Source organism: Marmota flaviventris, chromosome 10 (assembly GCF_047511675.1).
Source record: "Marmota flaviventris isolate mMarFla1 chromosome 10, mMarFla1.hap1, whole genome shotgun sequence".
NCBI lineage: Eukaryota > Metazoa > Chordata > Mammalia > Rodentia > Sciuridae > Marmota > Marmota flaviventris.
Window position 1 is genome coordinate 29772690 of NC_092507.1, and position 16971 is coordinate 29789660.

Here is a 16971-nt window from a genome sequence, read left to right on the forward strand (position 1 = left end):
TAAGCAGTGTAGCTTAATGCTTTAGAGCACGGAAATTTGAGCCATGTGAATTTGGGTTTGAATCCTGCTCCCAGCAAGAACATTTCATATGACCCTGTACAAGTCACTTAACTTCTCAGTGTTTTCCTCAATACTTTTTTTCCTAGTACTGGGGATTGAACCCAAGGTCACTTTAATACTGAACTACATCCCCAACTCTTTTTATTTTTTATTTTGAAACAAAGTATCATTAAGTTCCCCACGCTGGCCTCAAACTTGTGATCCTCCTGCCTCAGCCACTAGAGTCATTGGGATTATAAGCATGGGCAACCAGCCTGGTACTTTTCCTCAATTTTAATGAGATGCTTATGAAGTGTTTATCATAGTAAATAGTCAATAACTATTATTAATATCATTAATAGAGGCAGTAAGAGGTAGATACAAGAATGAAAAAAATGTTTCCTGGTGAAATTATAGAATAATTTATTTTTAATCCTCAATGGTAGTAATCCATATTACTTAATATAATATATCTGCTGGTTTTAAAGATTTTTTACTGGCCAAACCTCAAAAAAGTTGATTTATATTATGCCTAACATTATAGAATTTAGGTTGATCAAAATCATGTCACTTCCAATGAAACTCTGCCTAGAATTTTTTCCTAGTTCTACTTCTTCCCCAAACTCTTATATTTCTTCTCCCCTCCCACCAGGTTACCTAAAACTAAGAGTACTTTCTGAAGGAAACTTTTTGGGCTCTGCATTCAAATAATTTTTGAGCCCTGGTTAATCTACTTACAAATATTTTTCTAATTCAGTGGTTTTCAAGGTTTTTGTTCTCAAACTCTTTTATACTCTTAAAAGTTATTGAGGATTGCCAGGCGCGGTGGCACATGCCTGTAATCCCAGCAGCTTGGAGGCTGAGACAGGAGAATTGCGTGTTCAGAGCCAGCCTCAGCAAAAGCAAAGCACTAAGCAACTCAGTGAGACCCTGTCTCTAAATAAAATACAAAATAGGGCTGGGGATATGGCTCAGTGGTTGAGTACCCCTGAGTTCAATCCCTGGTACCAAAAAAAAAAAAAAATAGATATTGAGGATCTATAGAGTTTGTATTTTATCTATTGATATTTAATTTACTGTATTAAAATAGAAATTTTTAAAATATATATTCATTTAAAAATAGCAATGATAAAACCATCACATTAACATACGTAACATGTTCAATCTGTTGTAATATTAGACATCAGGTAGTCTCTGAGAAATTTTATTGAACATTTATGACAGTTAACATCTTAGTATTATTATGAAAATAGGTTTGACCTTGTAGAATTCTTGGGGTTTTTTTTTTTTTGTACCGGGGGATTGAACCCAGGCATGCTTAACCACTGAGCCACATCTTCAGCCCTTTTTTATATTTTATCTAGAGATAGGGTCTCACTGAGTTGCTGAGGCTGGATTTGAACTCGAAATCCTTCTGCCTCAGCCTCCTGGGTTTCTGGGATTATAGGTGTGGGTCACCACACCTGGCTTGTGGACTTCTTGAAAGGGCCTAGGCATTGCTGGGGTCCCTGATCCGTATTCTGATTTTTTTATCCATCCTGTCATAGGCTTGCTCTCTGGACTATAACATAAGAAGAGCCTCCTAATGGGCTTTCCCTCCATCCCACCGCTGGTTACCAAATTATCTCCTTAAATCACATATCTGGGGATATTAAAATGCTCAGTGACTCTTGGCTGGCTATTAAACAAAATCCAAATAACTAGGCTTTCGTAGTCTGGTCCCAGCTTGTCTAGTTTGTCATTTCCAGCTCCATCCTCATATGCCCAGTCTTATACCTACACCAGATAATTTTCTCAAACATGTCACACCCAGATGGCTCTGTGCCTTTGCTAGGCCTTCCCCTGGAGGACCCTTCACCAGCCTCTCTGTTCTGCTTGGGAAATTCCTATTCACTATGTGACCAAGGCTGGTCTCAAATTTAATCCTCCTGTCCTGAGTTGCTGGATTATAGGTGTTCCTGTTTATTCTTTTGTTTTTTAGAAATTATCTAGATTTGTTTATTTATTTTTATGTGGTGCTGAGGATTGAATCCAGTGCCACACACATGGTAGGCAAGTGCACTACCACTGAGCCACAACCCCAGCCCCTGTTCATTCTTTATTGTCACTTATGGAACATCTCATTCTTCCTTTTGTCATGACTAGTCTTAATCACTCTTACTCTGTGCTTTCATAGCAATTTGTTATATTATGTCAATGTTTTTATCATTTTTTAATTTTACTGCATTTTATTAGTTTATTTTGTGGGGGCAGATACTGGGGATTGAATTCAGGGGCACGTAACCACTGAGCCACATCTCCAGCCCTATTTTGTATTTTATTTAGAGACAGGGTTTCAGTGAGTTGCTTAGTGCCTCACTGTTGGTAACACTGGCTTTGAACTCGTTATCCTCCTGCTTCAACCTCCCAAGCTGCTGGGATTAGTTTATTCTTTACATATTTGTTTTTCTTGATCATGTCTTATTTTTGTATTTTGTAAATGCTGAGTGCTTTCCACAAATTATCTCACCAGCCATGTTAAATATTTTGCTATCCCCATCTTACTAGTAAGGAAGCTGAGATTCAAAGAATTTCTAAAAACTCACCTAAACTTATACAGCTGGTGAGTTTAGAGAGTCAGGATTTGAACTCAGGCACTCTGGCACCAGAGCCTGTAATCCTAATATCTTTTCTGAGATGGGTAGAGGATAGAAAACAAATTAGAAGACATGTGCCTTGCTTTATATAACCCTTTATCTAATTTTGCTACGTTGTAATATATAGATCACAGGTACTGTAGGAATTCCAGTAAAGAAACCAAAAAAAGCAGTGGCATTGAAAGTAGAAATGGCAAGCCCAACCAGTAATATAGTAGGTCTGGGACCCACTATTCCAGACTCCAGATTCAGAGGACTGGTATTTGCATGGCAAAGCTGATAAACACCAATCTGGTTTCCTAGCCCAGGCCGACCTTAGTAAAACAGAGTAGGACAAATAAGGGAAAAAAATAAAATAATTGCAATCAATGATCCTTTCAAAATATTTATTTATGAAGCAGTTGTTAAAAGTAATACTGCCTCAGCCCATTACATTAAAACAGTAATTTTTGCCAGGTGTGGTGGCACATGCCTTTAATCCTATCCACTCAAGAAGCTGAGGCAGAAGGACTGCAAATTTGAGTCCAGCCTCAGCAAATTAGTGAGAACTTGTCTCAAAATAAAATAAATAGGGAAATTTTTAAAAGGATTAAGAATGTAGCCCAGTGGTAAAGTGCCCCTGGGTTCAATCCCTAGTACACCTTCCCTCAAAACAAAACAGTAATTTTGACTGGCTTAAAAAAATAATAATGATAGCCTGGTCCTTATTTTCTGGCTTATTTTTAGAAGGGGCTATCACAATCTAGAATCAGTTTTTGTTTTGACACTGCTTTTAGGTGTTTTCTCTGTCTAAACATCTTGATGTCATTTCTGTTTTAGTTTATGCTGAAAGAATTTGAAACACGCAAGCAACAGCACGAGCAGCTGAATGAGGCAGCTCAGGGCATACTAACAGGTCCTGGAGATGTATCTCCATCTACCAGCCAAGTACAGAAAGAACTCCAAAGCATCAATCAGAAGTGGGTCGAGCTGACTGACAAACTCAATTCCCGTTCCAGCCAAATTGACCAAGCTATTGTTAAAAGCACCCAGTACCAAGAACTGCTCCAGGACTTATCAGAAAAAGTGAAGGCAGTTGGACAGCGACTGAGTGGCCAGTCAGCCATCAGCACCCAACCTGAGGCTGTAAAACAACAATTGGAGGAGACCAGTGAGATTCGATCTGACTTGGAACAATTAGACAATGAGATAAAGGAGGCTCAAACACTGTGTGATGAACTCTCTGTGCTCATTGGTGAGCAGTACCTCAAGGATGAGCTGAAGAAGCGTTTGGAGACAGTCACCCTGCCACTCCAAGGCTTAGAAGACCTTGCAGGTGAGTTAGGGTGCGGAACATACTCTTGCCATTATTAGTGGCAACAGAAAAAAGGAATGGCTTAGTAGTAGATCCAAGAATCTAAAATGACTTGGAGTAGCTCTTGGATTCAGAATAGTGTTAACCTGTTCCTTCTTCCAGTGACAGTGAGAACTGCTGTAGTTATTGCACACTGAACTCTGGCAGTATCTGGAACTTTACATAGCACAGTCCTAGAGATAAAAACTCTGATTCAAAGTCAGCCAACAGGTAGCCTCTCATGCCCATAGATGTACTAATAGGTGGAGTTACTTGCACACTTTCACTAATACTTCTTTTCTTTATATTACAGGTACACACATACTTGAGCTCATACCCTATATATGCAAAGTGAAAATGTACTCTGGACTTCTTATGATGACCTTACATAAGACAAATTTTATCATTGATTTATTGCCTCTTTTTCTGTAAATTTTTATGACTTTCAGTTTCCACTAGCTTAGAAGTAATCAAGTCACCTTACAAAGTTGATCTTAAATAAGATATAGTGTGTGAAGGAGCCTAACTGTATGTCTTTTTTATGGTAGATTCTCAATTAACCTTTGTTTCCCTTCCCTTAAGATTAGACCGTTTACTCTCAACAAACATTTTTAATGCCATGTTCAGGCTTGATTGATTTCAGTTTTGTTTTCTCATTTCAGCCGATCGCATGAACAGACTCCAGTCAGCTCTTGCCAGCACCCAGCAGTTCCAGCAAATGTTTGATGAGTTGAAGACCTGGTTGGATGACAAACAAAGCCAGCAAGCAAAAAGCTGCCCAATTTCTGCAAAACTGGAGCAGCTACAGTCTCAACTACAGGAGAATGAAGAGTTTCAGAAAAGCCTTAATCAACACAGTGGTTCCTATGAAGTGATTGTGGCCGAGGGGGAATCTCTGCTGCTTTCTGTACCCCCTGGAGAAGAGAAAAGGACTTTACAAAACCAGTTGGTTGAACTCAAAAGCCACTGGGAAGAGCTTAGCAAAAAAACTGCAGACAGACAATCCAGGCTCAAGGACTGTATGCAGAAAGCTCAGAAGTATCAGTGGCATGTGGAAGACCTTGTGCCATGGATAGAAGATTGTAAAGCCAAGATGTCTGAATTGCAGGTCACTCTGGATCCAGTGCAACTAGAATCCAGTCTCTTGAGAGCAAAGGCTATGCTGAGTGAGGTGGAAAAGCGCCGCTCCCTGCTGGAAATACTGAATAGTGCTGCTGACATTCTGATTAACTTTTCAGAAACCGATGAGGATGGTATCCGGGATGAGAAGGCTGAGATCAACCAGAATATGGATGCCATTACAGAAGAGCTGCAGGCCAAAACTGGGTTGCTTGAAGAAATGACTCAGAGGCTCAAGGAGTTTCAGGAAAGCTTTAAGAATATTGAAAGAAAGGTTGAAGGAGCCAAACACCAACTTGAAATCTTTGATGCTCTGGGCTCTCAAGCCTGTAGCAACAAGAACCTGGAGAAGCTAAGAGCTCAACAGGAAGTGCTGCAGGCACTGGAGCCTCAAGTGGACTATCTGAGGAATTTCACTCAGGGGCTGGTAGAAGATGCCCCAAATGGATCTGATGTGTCCCAACTTCTACATCAAGCTGAGGTCACTCAGCAAGAGTTCCTAGAAGTGAAACAGAGAGTGAACAGTGGTTGCATGACAATGGAAAACAAGCTGGAGGGCATTGGCCAGTTTCACTGCCGAGTCCGAGAGATGTTTTCTCAGTTGGCAGACCTGGATGATGAGCTAGATGGCATGGGTGCTATTGGCAGAGACACGGATAGCCTCCAATCCCAAATTGAGGATGTACGGCTATTTCTGAACAAAATCCAGTCCCTCAAGTTTGACATAGAGGCCTCTGAAGCAGAGTGCCGACAAATGCTAGAAGAAGAGGGGACTCTGGACTTGTTAGGTCTCAAGAGGGAGCTGGAAGCCCTGAATAAACAGTGTGGCAAACTGACAGAGAGGGGGAAAGCTCGCCAAGAACAGCTGGAGCTAACATTGGGTCGAGTAGAGGACTTCTATAGAAAATTGAAAGTACTTAATGATGCAACCACAGCAGCGGAGGAGGGAGAGGCACTCCAGTGGATAGTGGGGACTGAAGTGGATGTCATCAACCAACAATTAGCAGATTTTAAAGTAAGTCTCACCCTTATTTTTTTTTTCTTTTTCTATCTAATACATATATTTCCTTGCTTGTAACTTCAATTCTAGCTGAGTGAGACAGTTCTATTGTCTCATTTGCATCACTGCCAAAGTATGCTGAAGACTGAACAGTCTCTTGGACTTCTATGGAGACTGTTTTGAACATGTTTCTATTGTGGTTTGTTTCAGTTTTTATAACAAAGTAAGGATATAGAAAGAAATATATAAGTCTTAATTCTTATGCTAAGAATCTCCTCTTAGGAGTTCTTGAGATGCCAAATTAATTGTTTTGGTAACTTCAGTGAAGGTATCTTCTGGTACCTATTTTTCAAATTGAGCTATGAGAAACCATAAGATGGACAAGGGCTCGTTTTCTAAAGTGTTGATTTTACACAGATTTCAGGGGAAATTATTGATGTATTCTGGAATAAGATGTAAAATTCTCATGAATTGAAGTGAATGAGATGTGACACTTCAAAGAAATTTCCCATTTAACAGAAAGCAGCTTAAAAATATAGCTCAGGCTCCTCAAGAGTACACGTTCTTTGCCTGTAGGAGGTTTGAGAAATACTACCTTAATCACAGAAATATTTTAGTTCTTTACCTGAGTCAAAATTTCTAGCCCTGAGATTTAAATTTAAACAACAGGTCAGGCTCAGTAGCACACAAATGTAATCCCAGCTATTGAGGAGGTTAAAGCAGGGGAATCACAGGTTTGGCCAGCCTTGGCCGCTTAGTGAGACCCTGCTAAAAAATAAAAAGGGCTGGGGTTGTAACTCAGTGTGAAGAGTCCCCCTGGGTTTAATCTCCAATACCACTAAATCAATAAACAAATAAATAAAGCACAGTGATTAGACAGCTGGACCCCAAAGTGTCGATCTGCTGGCCAAGGGCCTGCCCGTCTAGACTAATAACTCTTAAGCCTTTTTTTTTTTTTTGTACCACGGATCGAACTTGGGGGCACTCAACCAACTGAGCCACATCTCCAGCCCTATTTTGTATTTTATTTAGAGACATGGTCTCACTGAGTTGCTTAGCACCTCACCGTTGCTGAGGCTGGCTTTGAACTCAAAACCTTACTGTCTCAGCCTCCTGAGCCACTGGGATTACAGGCAGGCACCACTGCACTGGGCAACTCTTGAGCCTTTTGCCCAAGAGTTTCCTTTGTTATTAATACTTAAAAATGTCTCACTCAGCCACTGTGTCTTTCATGGTACATGGAATAGATTTAGAAAGGATACTCTCAACAGTTTGTTCCAGCAGCTTAACCCCTGAGCCACATCCCTAGCCCTTTTTATTTTGAAACAGGGTCCTGCTAAGTTGCTTAGGGCCTCACTAAGTTGGTGAGGCTGGTTTTGAACTCATGATCCTCCTGGCCCAGCCTCCAAAGTTGCTGGATATACAGCCACTGTGCTTGGCTAGAATTCTTCTCTTTTAGAATGTATAAAGAGGGGATGTTGACATCAGGTCTGAGCCACATGTTTCCTGGAAGGGACTTTGTAGACAAAATTGAAGTGCAAAAAGGTTTCACAAAGGCCCCACTAGGAGCTTAAGGGACATTCTGTATGAAATGGGACACTAGTTGAAGGCCCCCTTATCACATTTGGAGATAGTACAGTTTGAAGCAACAGAAGTCATCCTATTTGATTTCTTGGAGCACCCTGATAAGAAAGAATAAATAGATAAAATTCAAGCCCATAAGGCAATGCTTATTCCTTTTCAAAACACCCACACCTCTTCTCTGGTAGCAGTGTGGCCTTCCCTCTGCCATCTTGCATGCTTTTCTTTCCTTTTCTGCTGTAAGCTCCTGGAGAGCAGAGACTCTTCTGCAGATATGTGTCTGTTATCCAGTTGACCTGGCTGGGTTACTGGAATTAATAGTCTGATTAACTAAATAAATTTTTTAGACAACTGAAGCTTATCCCTATAGGTTCAAAAATAGTCTCATTTAACCAGATTCTAATTTATGTAGAAATTATTTTAAATTTTGTTTGACTAATTTTCACAATACTGTATTGTAAGTTTTTCTTAATGAGTACAAGTTAATGTTAAAAATATTGTGCAGTTCTCCCCTATGAACATATTCTCAAGGCTATTAGAGAGGTTTGGGGCTGCTTTGTGTTTCTAAATTGCTGTGCAATTTGAGAAATATGTTGAAGTGCTTGTTTGGGGCCTCTGCAGTGTTAAACTGTTCAGATTGGCTATACGTACAGGTGCATAGTGAGGAGGTAATTTCTGTTTTTTTCCCCCAAGACTTATTCTTAGAAATCAAGAATAAAGTATTTTTTCCCGTGATGGCAAGTATTACAGTTGGCTCTGTGCATCTGCAGGTTCAACCAATCATGTATTAAAAATATTTCAGGGGGGGTGGAATAATAAAAAATAGCAATGCAAAATAATACAGAGTTAAATAATACAAATTTTAAAACAATATTGTATAACAATTTGCATAGCATTTACTTTGTATTAGGTATTATAGTAATCATCCAGAGATGATTTACAGCTATAGGAAGATGCAATTACTATTCATTTTATATAAGGAACCTGAGCACGCATGGATTTTGGTATCTGGGGGCACAAAGGATCCTGGAACCATTGCCCCAATGATACCAAGTGTATTACTGCTATTGCTTTGCTCTGCCATTACTGGGTCTGCCTGTAGCAGTCTATCCCCTCTTTTCTAATAATTAGTGAGCTAGAAAATGAAGTAAATAAGGCTGTTGAAATTTTATTAACTATGAGGTAGACCTCCTGGTGCTCAGGAGCTCAGTAGCTGCTTAGTTGCTTGTCACAGCCAACTCAGTTCATTGGTTTCTAAGAATAAGCCTCCTACCATGAATACCATGGATATGAAGGCTGGGACCAGTCAGCCAGGCACTGGCAGAGTGTGCAGTAGACTGGTGTTGACAACCCTGTTATGACCCATCATTAAGTCAATAGCTAGTTACTATTAAATGATTAGGGGGCTCAGTGGTAGAGCGCTACCTAGCATGTGCAAGGCACTGGGTTCCATCCTCAGCACCACATAAAAATGAATAAATAAAGGGGTTAAAAAAATCAGTATCCTTCCAAGAGCTGATGTGCAAATCAGAAGTTCTGCTTTACCAGTCTACCTTTAGGGAGGTCAAAAGTTTGGTGAAGTTTTTGCCTCCTCCCAGCAAAGGTCTTTGGTCTGGAGGGGAGGGGAATATTCCTGGCTGATCTGCTGAACTCATGGGAAGTGAAAACAATGAGAGGGGAAAACTGTGTCAGTTCCACAGCCCCCTAGAGGCTATAAAAAGGGAAGATCTTGGACCCATTCTGAGGACTGAGTCATTTTCATGTTGTGAACGTCGAGTTCCTGGGTTAACGTGATGTAGTCCAGCAGTAGACCAGACTCATGACTCTTCTTTTGGATTCAAGAACCATCCCCCCCCAAATGACAATAAATATTTAAAAACAACATTAAGTTTTCAGCTCTTCTCCTCCTCCTCCTCCTCAATGGGATCATACTCTCAACACAAGAATCTGCATAAGGGAATAGTATATGGATATGTGAGACAGAAACACAGGCTCTGCTTTGACCTAGCTAACTCCACTGGGAATGGTCAAAACACAAGGACTAGTCAGATCTGTGGAGAACTTCCAGGCTTGCTTGGAGCTGTGCAATAGGGCTGATAAATCCATGCAGCTGTATTTAGTCTATGGGAAAAAAAAAATTTTCCTCCTTAAGTGAACACAGAAAAACTAAAAGTCATTCCTAGGAAAGGCTTTCCCTTGGTTCCTCTGAATAATTTATAGAATCTGGTCAAGCAATAGAACCTCTCAGATGGGAATGAGAAAGAGTTCTTTCCACTCTAAGAAGGTAAAGACCTCAATCTTCCTGAGTTAGGGCCTTTACTGGGTTCAGCTCTCAGTTGAAAGTAGAAAGGAAAAAGCCTTTCCAGAAATCATAAGGAAAGTAAGTAGCATGTATTCAGAAAATTGGAAGAAAAGACTAAATAATCTCTTTAGGAAATTCCATTTCCTAAATGAGTCTCTGATTATTGAGGAAATCAAATTGTATGTGCCTAACAGGAGACTAACAAGAAAGGAGGGACCCTTACATCACTGAAGCTTGAGCAAAAGAATTCCCCCAGTATGACATTAATGGGAAGGGTAGAAAGAAATCTGTTAGTTCTTACAATAGCTAGAGGCTTTCCTCATTCTGAAATTCCCTGGGTAGATTTTACTTGTTAAGAATTGAGATTGGGCTGAGGTTGTAGCTCAGTGATAGAGTGCTTGCCTTGCATGTGTGAGGCACTGGGTTCGATTCTTGGCACCACATAAAAAATAAAGATATTGTGTCCATCAACAACTAAAAAATTAAAAAAAAAAAAAAGAATTGAGATTATTCTGAGTCTTAACTCTTTCCCTCCCTTGCACCTCTGCTACTCCACGGGAACCATGTTGACTTCTTAGTCAGAAAGGATGTGGGTGGTACTTTTAGCATCATATTGTCAAGCAGCATCAAGAAGCCTGGCATGTGGTGGCACTTTCCTGTAATCCCAGCTACTGGGGATGCTAAGGCAGGAGAATGACAAGTTCCAGGCCAACTTGGGGAATTTAGTGAGATCCTGTTTCAAAATAAAATTTTTTAAAAAGGGCCTAGAATGTAGCTCAGTGGTACAGCAACCCTGGGTTCATTTAAAAGAAAGAAGGGCAGGGGAGGTGGAGGAGGGTAGTCACAGAAAGAAAAGAAAAAAGAGAGAAACATGGATGAATTGGGCTGCTGGGATATAGGTGTGGTAGTAGGCTTCCCTTGGACTATTCCACTCCTAATTCAGGCCAGCAGAGCTCAAGGTCAGGGACTCAATACACTGCAGCTTTTATCTGGGGGAGCTAGATACCCTAGTCTGAGACCAGAACAAGAAAAGTCCCTAAGCTGGGTATGTTGGCAAATATCTTTAATCCTAGCTACTTGGGAGGCTAAGGCAGTAGGATCTCAAGTCAAGGCTTGCCTCTGTGAAATTTAGTGAATCTTGTCTCAAAAAGGGCTAGAGATGTAGCTCCGAGCATGAGGTGCTGAGTTCAATGTCCAGTACACTGAAAAATAAGATTAATTAAATAAATTATTTTTAAAGTCTTTTAAGTCTCTTAATTTAGCTGGGCATGGTGGCACACACCTGTAATCCCAGCAACTGGGGAGGCTGAGGCATGAGAATTATAAATTCAAAGCCAGCCTCAGCAATTTAGCAAGGCCCTAAGCAACTTAGTGAAACCCTGTCTCAAAAAAATAAATGAAGGAAGGAAGGAAGAAAGGGCTGGGGTTGTAGGTCAGTGGTAAAGCTCTTGCCTAGCATGTGTGAGGCCCTGGGTTCAATTCTCAGCACCACATATAAATAAATAAAATAAAGGTCCATGGATGACTTTAAAAATATATATGTGTGTGTGTATGTATGTGTGTGTGTGTGTGTGTGTGTGTGTGTATATATATATATATATATATATATATATATATATATATATATATATATTATATAAGAGAAAAGAAAAATTAAAAAATTTAAAAGGTTGGGGAAATTAAAAGGGTTCAGTGGTTAAGCAACCCTGGGTTTAATTCTTGGTACAAAAAAAAAAAAAATTTTTTTTTTTTTTTTCATTTAATTTTTTGCCTCAAGGTTAGCAAACTTAGGTGCTCCTGTAAGCACATTTGAAAAACCCTTGGAAGACAGGGCCCAGCGTGTAGTAGAAAGACTGCCAATTGGTATGGAGGTACTTGCCCCTTCCTTTCAAATGATTACAAAGGCAGTATCAGCCCATCTATGGTTTTGCCAATTAGTACACCTGCCTTGGAGCAAGTCACTAAAAGATAAAGCAAATGAGGTCAGCATTATCTACCTGCCCCAGGAGAGAAAGAAACTCAAACTTAGTATGGTTTATCACTTGCAGGCTTAGGTATCCCTGGATTTATAGCAGCCAAGATAAGTAGGTACCCTTTGCCCTATTCCCCTGCCTTGTGCTGACCCTTTGGCCTGCCCCTTCCTTCTTCCCTCCCTTCCTCCCTTTCCCCCCATCTTTCCCTCTTCCTTCCTTCCTTCCTTCCTCCCTCCCTCCCTCCCTCCCTCCCTCCCTCCCTCCCTCCTTCCTTCCTTCCTTCCTTCCTTCCTTCCTTCCTTCCTTCCTTTCTTTCTTTCTCTTCCTTAAACAAGGCTACTTCAATAGAAACTAAGATCCAGGGAAGTAAAGAAAATAGCCTACAACAGGCTTTCTCAACTTCAGCATTATGAGATTTTGGACTGGGGTTTTTTTGTTGTTGTTTTTTTTAATTTAGAAGACTCTTTTGTGCATAGGATATTTAATATCTCTGACCTGTAACTACTAGAAATAGTAACTTCCCAGTTGTGACAACCAAAAGATGTCTTCAGACATTGCCAAATGTCCCCTGGAAGGCAGAATCGCCCTTCTGAGAACCACTGCCCTGGAAGAAAATTGCCACTTATGTATGGAACATATAGGATTCGGTTAGAATGGGTACTACTTGATTAAATTAAATATTTATATAGCAAGCAGTCTTCCCATAATCTGATTGTGACTCTGTAGTAAGAACTGCCTCTAAGTCAACCTTCCTTTAGCCACTGGATTCTTTATTTTTACTGGTGCTAATCTGTGACTGGCTCAAAAAGCTCTAGTCACTTTCCCTGGCATGTGAAATTTGTGTACAGTTGTTGATGGAGGTGTTTGGCTGATGATACGTTTCTAAAGAGAAGAGGAACTTCCTTTGTGGAAATATTTCAAGGAGCTCCCTTGTTCTGTGCCTTTAAGGGGAGGCGATAGTATGTCAGTTGTTCTCTGCAGCCAACCCAGTTTGGCCACTGATATTTATAACCCTTATGTGAACCCCCACCCCACCCCCCCCAAAGAATTCCAATGCTCTGTAATAATCTTCTCCACCCCCATCATACCAACTGCCTGAGGAGAAAGCAAAGGAGCCTTTGAGGCCTTTAAGTTTTTCCTTCATATTGAACCTTTTCCAGCTCCCTTTTAAAGTATTGCCACTTGGTATTTTAAATGTAAGCATCACAAGGAAAATCCCAAACTTGCAGCCGTTACATCATCTTAAAGAAGTCCACGCCTCAGTGAAGGTAGTGAAATCAAATGGAAAGTTGTCAAGAAAGCATTGATAGATTTCACAAAAATCTGTCTGGAAATTTTTACAGCAAAGGGAGATTTTTAAAGCAACAAATCAATATATCCTCAACCAAAGAAAATGAGCAGTTTAACTTGAGTTTACCGAAATCCTTCACATATAGTATCAGCACCTAGCATTCACAACTGAGATTCATCATATGATTTTGTACAGGAAGGAAGAAAAGTCTGTTTTCAGAAAAATACTGCAGTGTACCCTATGCAGAACTTGTATTGATTTCTGAGTATTTGATTAATGGACATGGTTGAGATCAGCACAGATTAGACTTTCTTGCTGGATCTAGAAGTGATTGGTAAGTGATCTAACTTAGTTTGACCTTGAAGCCAAGTACAATGGCATGTGCCTATAGTCCCAGCTTCTAGTGAGGCTAAGGCAGAAGCATCACATAAGGCCAGAAGTTCAAGTCCAATCTCACCAACATAGCAAGACCCTGTCATAAGGATCTTGTGCACTTTCAAGCTGACTGGATAGTGTATGAGCTATAAGCCATGAGCCTTTGGGAACTTTGGGACAGTTTTCCCCTTGAGTTACTCTGAAGGCCCTTGATTGTTACTGTTGGCTACTTTACCAGGAAATAGGTGAATCTCACTGGTAGTTGAGTCAGGACATTGCACCAAAGCATCACTGCCCCAAATGGCTGTGTCTTGTCTCCTAAGACCTGCCCAAGTCTCAGCTGTCCTAGTTTCAAAATGTAGCTATAAAGAGAATGTTTTCCTCCCCACCTTCTTTAACACTTTGCCACAGTGGCACACACCCATAATCCCAGTGATTTGGGAGGCTGAGACAGGAGGATCATAATTTCAAAACCAGTCTCAGCAGTTTAAGGAGGCCCTAAGCAACTTCGCAAGACCTTATCTCAAAATAAAAAAATAAAAGGGCTGAGAATGTGGCTCAATGGTTGAGTGACTCTGGGTTCAATCCCTGGTACCAAAAAATAAAAAACAAAACTGCCACAACCAGGTGCTTCTGAGTCTCTGGTATTGGCTGTGCAAGATTAATGGGACACTCTTAATCCCAGGCCCTCACAAACCAGAATTCCTATTCCAAAGGGGGATCTCTCAGAACTTTGGGCTACCCAGAGATGAGAAAATTGCTACATGATGATGTTGCATTGATCCCTTTGTGGGGATTAGAAGGAAGGGATTCCATGTTCCTTTTAATCTGTCTTATTGAGCACTTACTGTGCTAGTCCTTGGATTGTTGCTGGGTTGCAGACAGTCTCTGGTTAACAATGTGAAATATACACAAAGAATCATAGAGGTAGTGGTTATTTAAGTGCTGCAAGAGAGACCTGAGTCTAAATGACCTCTAGTAATCCTGTTGTAAATCAGACATTTTAAATGGGAGATTTGAAAAGGTAAAAGTAACTTCTTCAAGCCATTTAGCAAGTCAATGTTTAAGTTGGGATTGAAAGGTCTATTAGGTACCAAAATTCATGCTATCCCAGTGGTTCTAACACAGGACAGTTTTCCCCTTGAGGGACATTCTACCACATTTAGTTCAGAGATATTATTTATTGTCACAAATGTAGAAGCTGCTTCTGGCATCTAGTGGGTGCTGCATACTGCACAGTGGGTGCTACAACATACAGATAGCCCCTTAACAGTAAAAGACTTATTCAACCCACTTCTAGAAAGATAGGAAATTAGATTTTTGCCTTTTTTCCAGTACAAGAGTTCCAGAATGCTGCCTGGGGAAGCTTCTGTGGTTTTCCTCCCCCTTTCCAAAAATCAATTAAGAAATAGTGTTGCTTCCAAGAGTGACTTATACAGATTTGTTGGATAAAATCGGATCTTGGTGAACTAATTTGAGTCAGTGGCTAAAGAATTCCCTCCATGCTTGACCAGTCCCCACCCCACTCTGCCACAGGGATCCTGCTGTGGAAATCAGTCAGCTGTGTATCTCAAGCAACTTCCTGTAGGGTGTGTTGTGGAATGGCATCAGCCCCTGCACCAGCTGGGAGTGCTGATCTCAGTGTGATTTTTATCAGACTGTCTCTTTTGAGCTTTGCTGTTTGGAACAAAGGACCCTCTGTTAGGAAAGCAGAGCCCTGGTATGATTGGACAGCCAACATATATGCACATGGTTCCCACAGGGGGAAAAAAGAGAGAGACAAATTATTCTGTACCTTCTATAACTTGGGTCATCACCAAGGTGAATTTCCTGAGCTTTTGTATGTATTCATCCTTCTTTCTGTGAGTGCTTATCCTTCCCCCAAATTAATGCAGGAGCCACCTGATCTAAAGAATTAAGCTCTGATTTCAATTCTATCTACTCTGTAGGAGTTGGTGTTTCCTTGTGTGTCCTGAAGGAATTATCATCTTAGCCCAGTTTCCTCACCTCTCCATCTTTCCTTCAGAGCTTCATTTCTTCTCTACTACTAGTTGGCATATGTTAAGAGCACACAATCTCATTTCAAATATTAGCCCAAACACAGCAAAAACAAAGCAAAAGAAATTTGCTGCCTCATATGCATTTGAAGTAAGCCAGACTCTGAAAGATTCTAAATGCTAAATCATACCTTTAGGGGTTTTGTGAGAATTAAATGAAGTTATATAGATAAAAGCATTAGTTATTAGGTGCTCATTAAATGAAAATGTCCTTTTTTAAACAAGCTTATTCAAATATACAAATGAGTTTTGTGAAATTTCTGTTCCCCCTCCCCCAGTACCAGGGATTGAACCTAGGGCCTTATACATGCTAGGCAAGAGCTCTGTCATTAAACCATAGCCCCAGCCCTTTTATTTCAAGACATGTTCTGACCATATTGTCCACAGTGGACTCAAACTTGTGATCTTATACCTTAGCCTCCCCAGGAATTGGGATTACAGGTCAGGTGTGTGCTACCATACCTAGCTGTGAAATCTTTTTAATAAGAACCCTCGTCCCCTTTTGTGCCTAGGGACAATCATTCTTCAGAAGATTTGATCAAAAGCACAGCACTAGATTAGATTAGCACTTTTTCTTAGAAAATTGGAAATTATGAAGATAAAGTAAAATTTGTTTATGGCAGCAGTAAAACAAGTGGGTGGTCAGACAGCTTTTCTGAGTCATATTTGTAGGAACAAGTTTAAGAGTTGATTCTGGACTGGAGTTGTGGCTCAGTGGTAGAGCTCTTGCTGAGCATGTGTGAGGCCCTAGTTTCAATTCTCAGCACCGCATATAAATAAATAAAATAAAGGTCCATTGACAACTTAAAAAAATATATTTAAAAAAAAAAAAAAAGACTTGTTTCTGATCCCAGTGTAGCAATGCATAGTCAGGTTTAGGTCATTACTCCATAATATAACTTTAAATATTTTTATGTACATACAAAAACATACATACACATATACATACATATGTCCATGTTCACTTGTTCATTCGAATTTATTCTTATATGCATCTTATCAGAATCCCACAGTCAGCAAGTTTTTCTGAGACCATTTTGGCCTTGGCTTATGTGCTCTACAAATCAATATTATTTTCATATCATTAACCAAAATTAACCAGAAGACATTACTAGCTCAGTGACTTGCCCAGACAGACTCAGTTACCCATCAAATCAGCTATAATGATCTCAGGGTCCTTGGCCTAATTACATAGACCATGTTATTGCCCTCTGTTGTATTGCAATGGCAACTACCACATCAACATCTTTAGGAAATATATAAAT

The 16971-nt window shown here is 40.2% G+C and overlaps 1 protein-coding gene across 17 annotated transcripts in view; it reads left to right on the forward strand.

Annotated features, from left to right (window-relative positions):
- Macf1 (microtubule actin crosslinking factor 1) overlaps positions 1–16971 on the forward strand; it is a 337023-nt gene that overhangs the window by 242844 nt on the left and 77208 nt on the right. For all 17 annotated transcript variants that reach the window (XM_071617700.1, XM_071617705.1, XM_071617701.1 and 14 more), the window contains 2 exons: positions 3495–3990; positions 4671–6142. In XM_071617700.1, the coding sequence (XP_071473801.1) occupies positions 3495–3990; positions 4671–6142 (1968 nt within the window). The remainder of the gene's footprint in view (positions 1–3494; positions 3991–4670; positions 6143–16971) is intronic.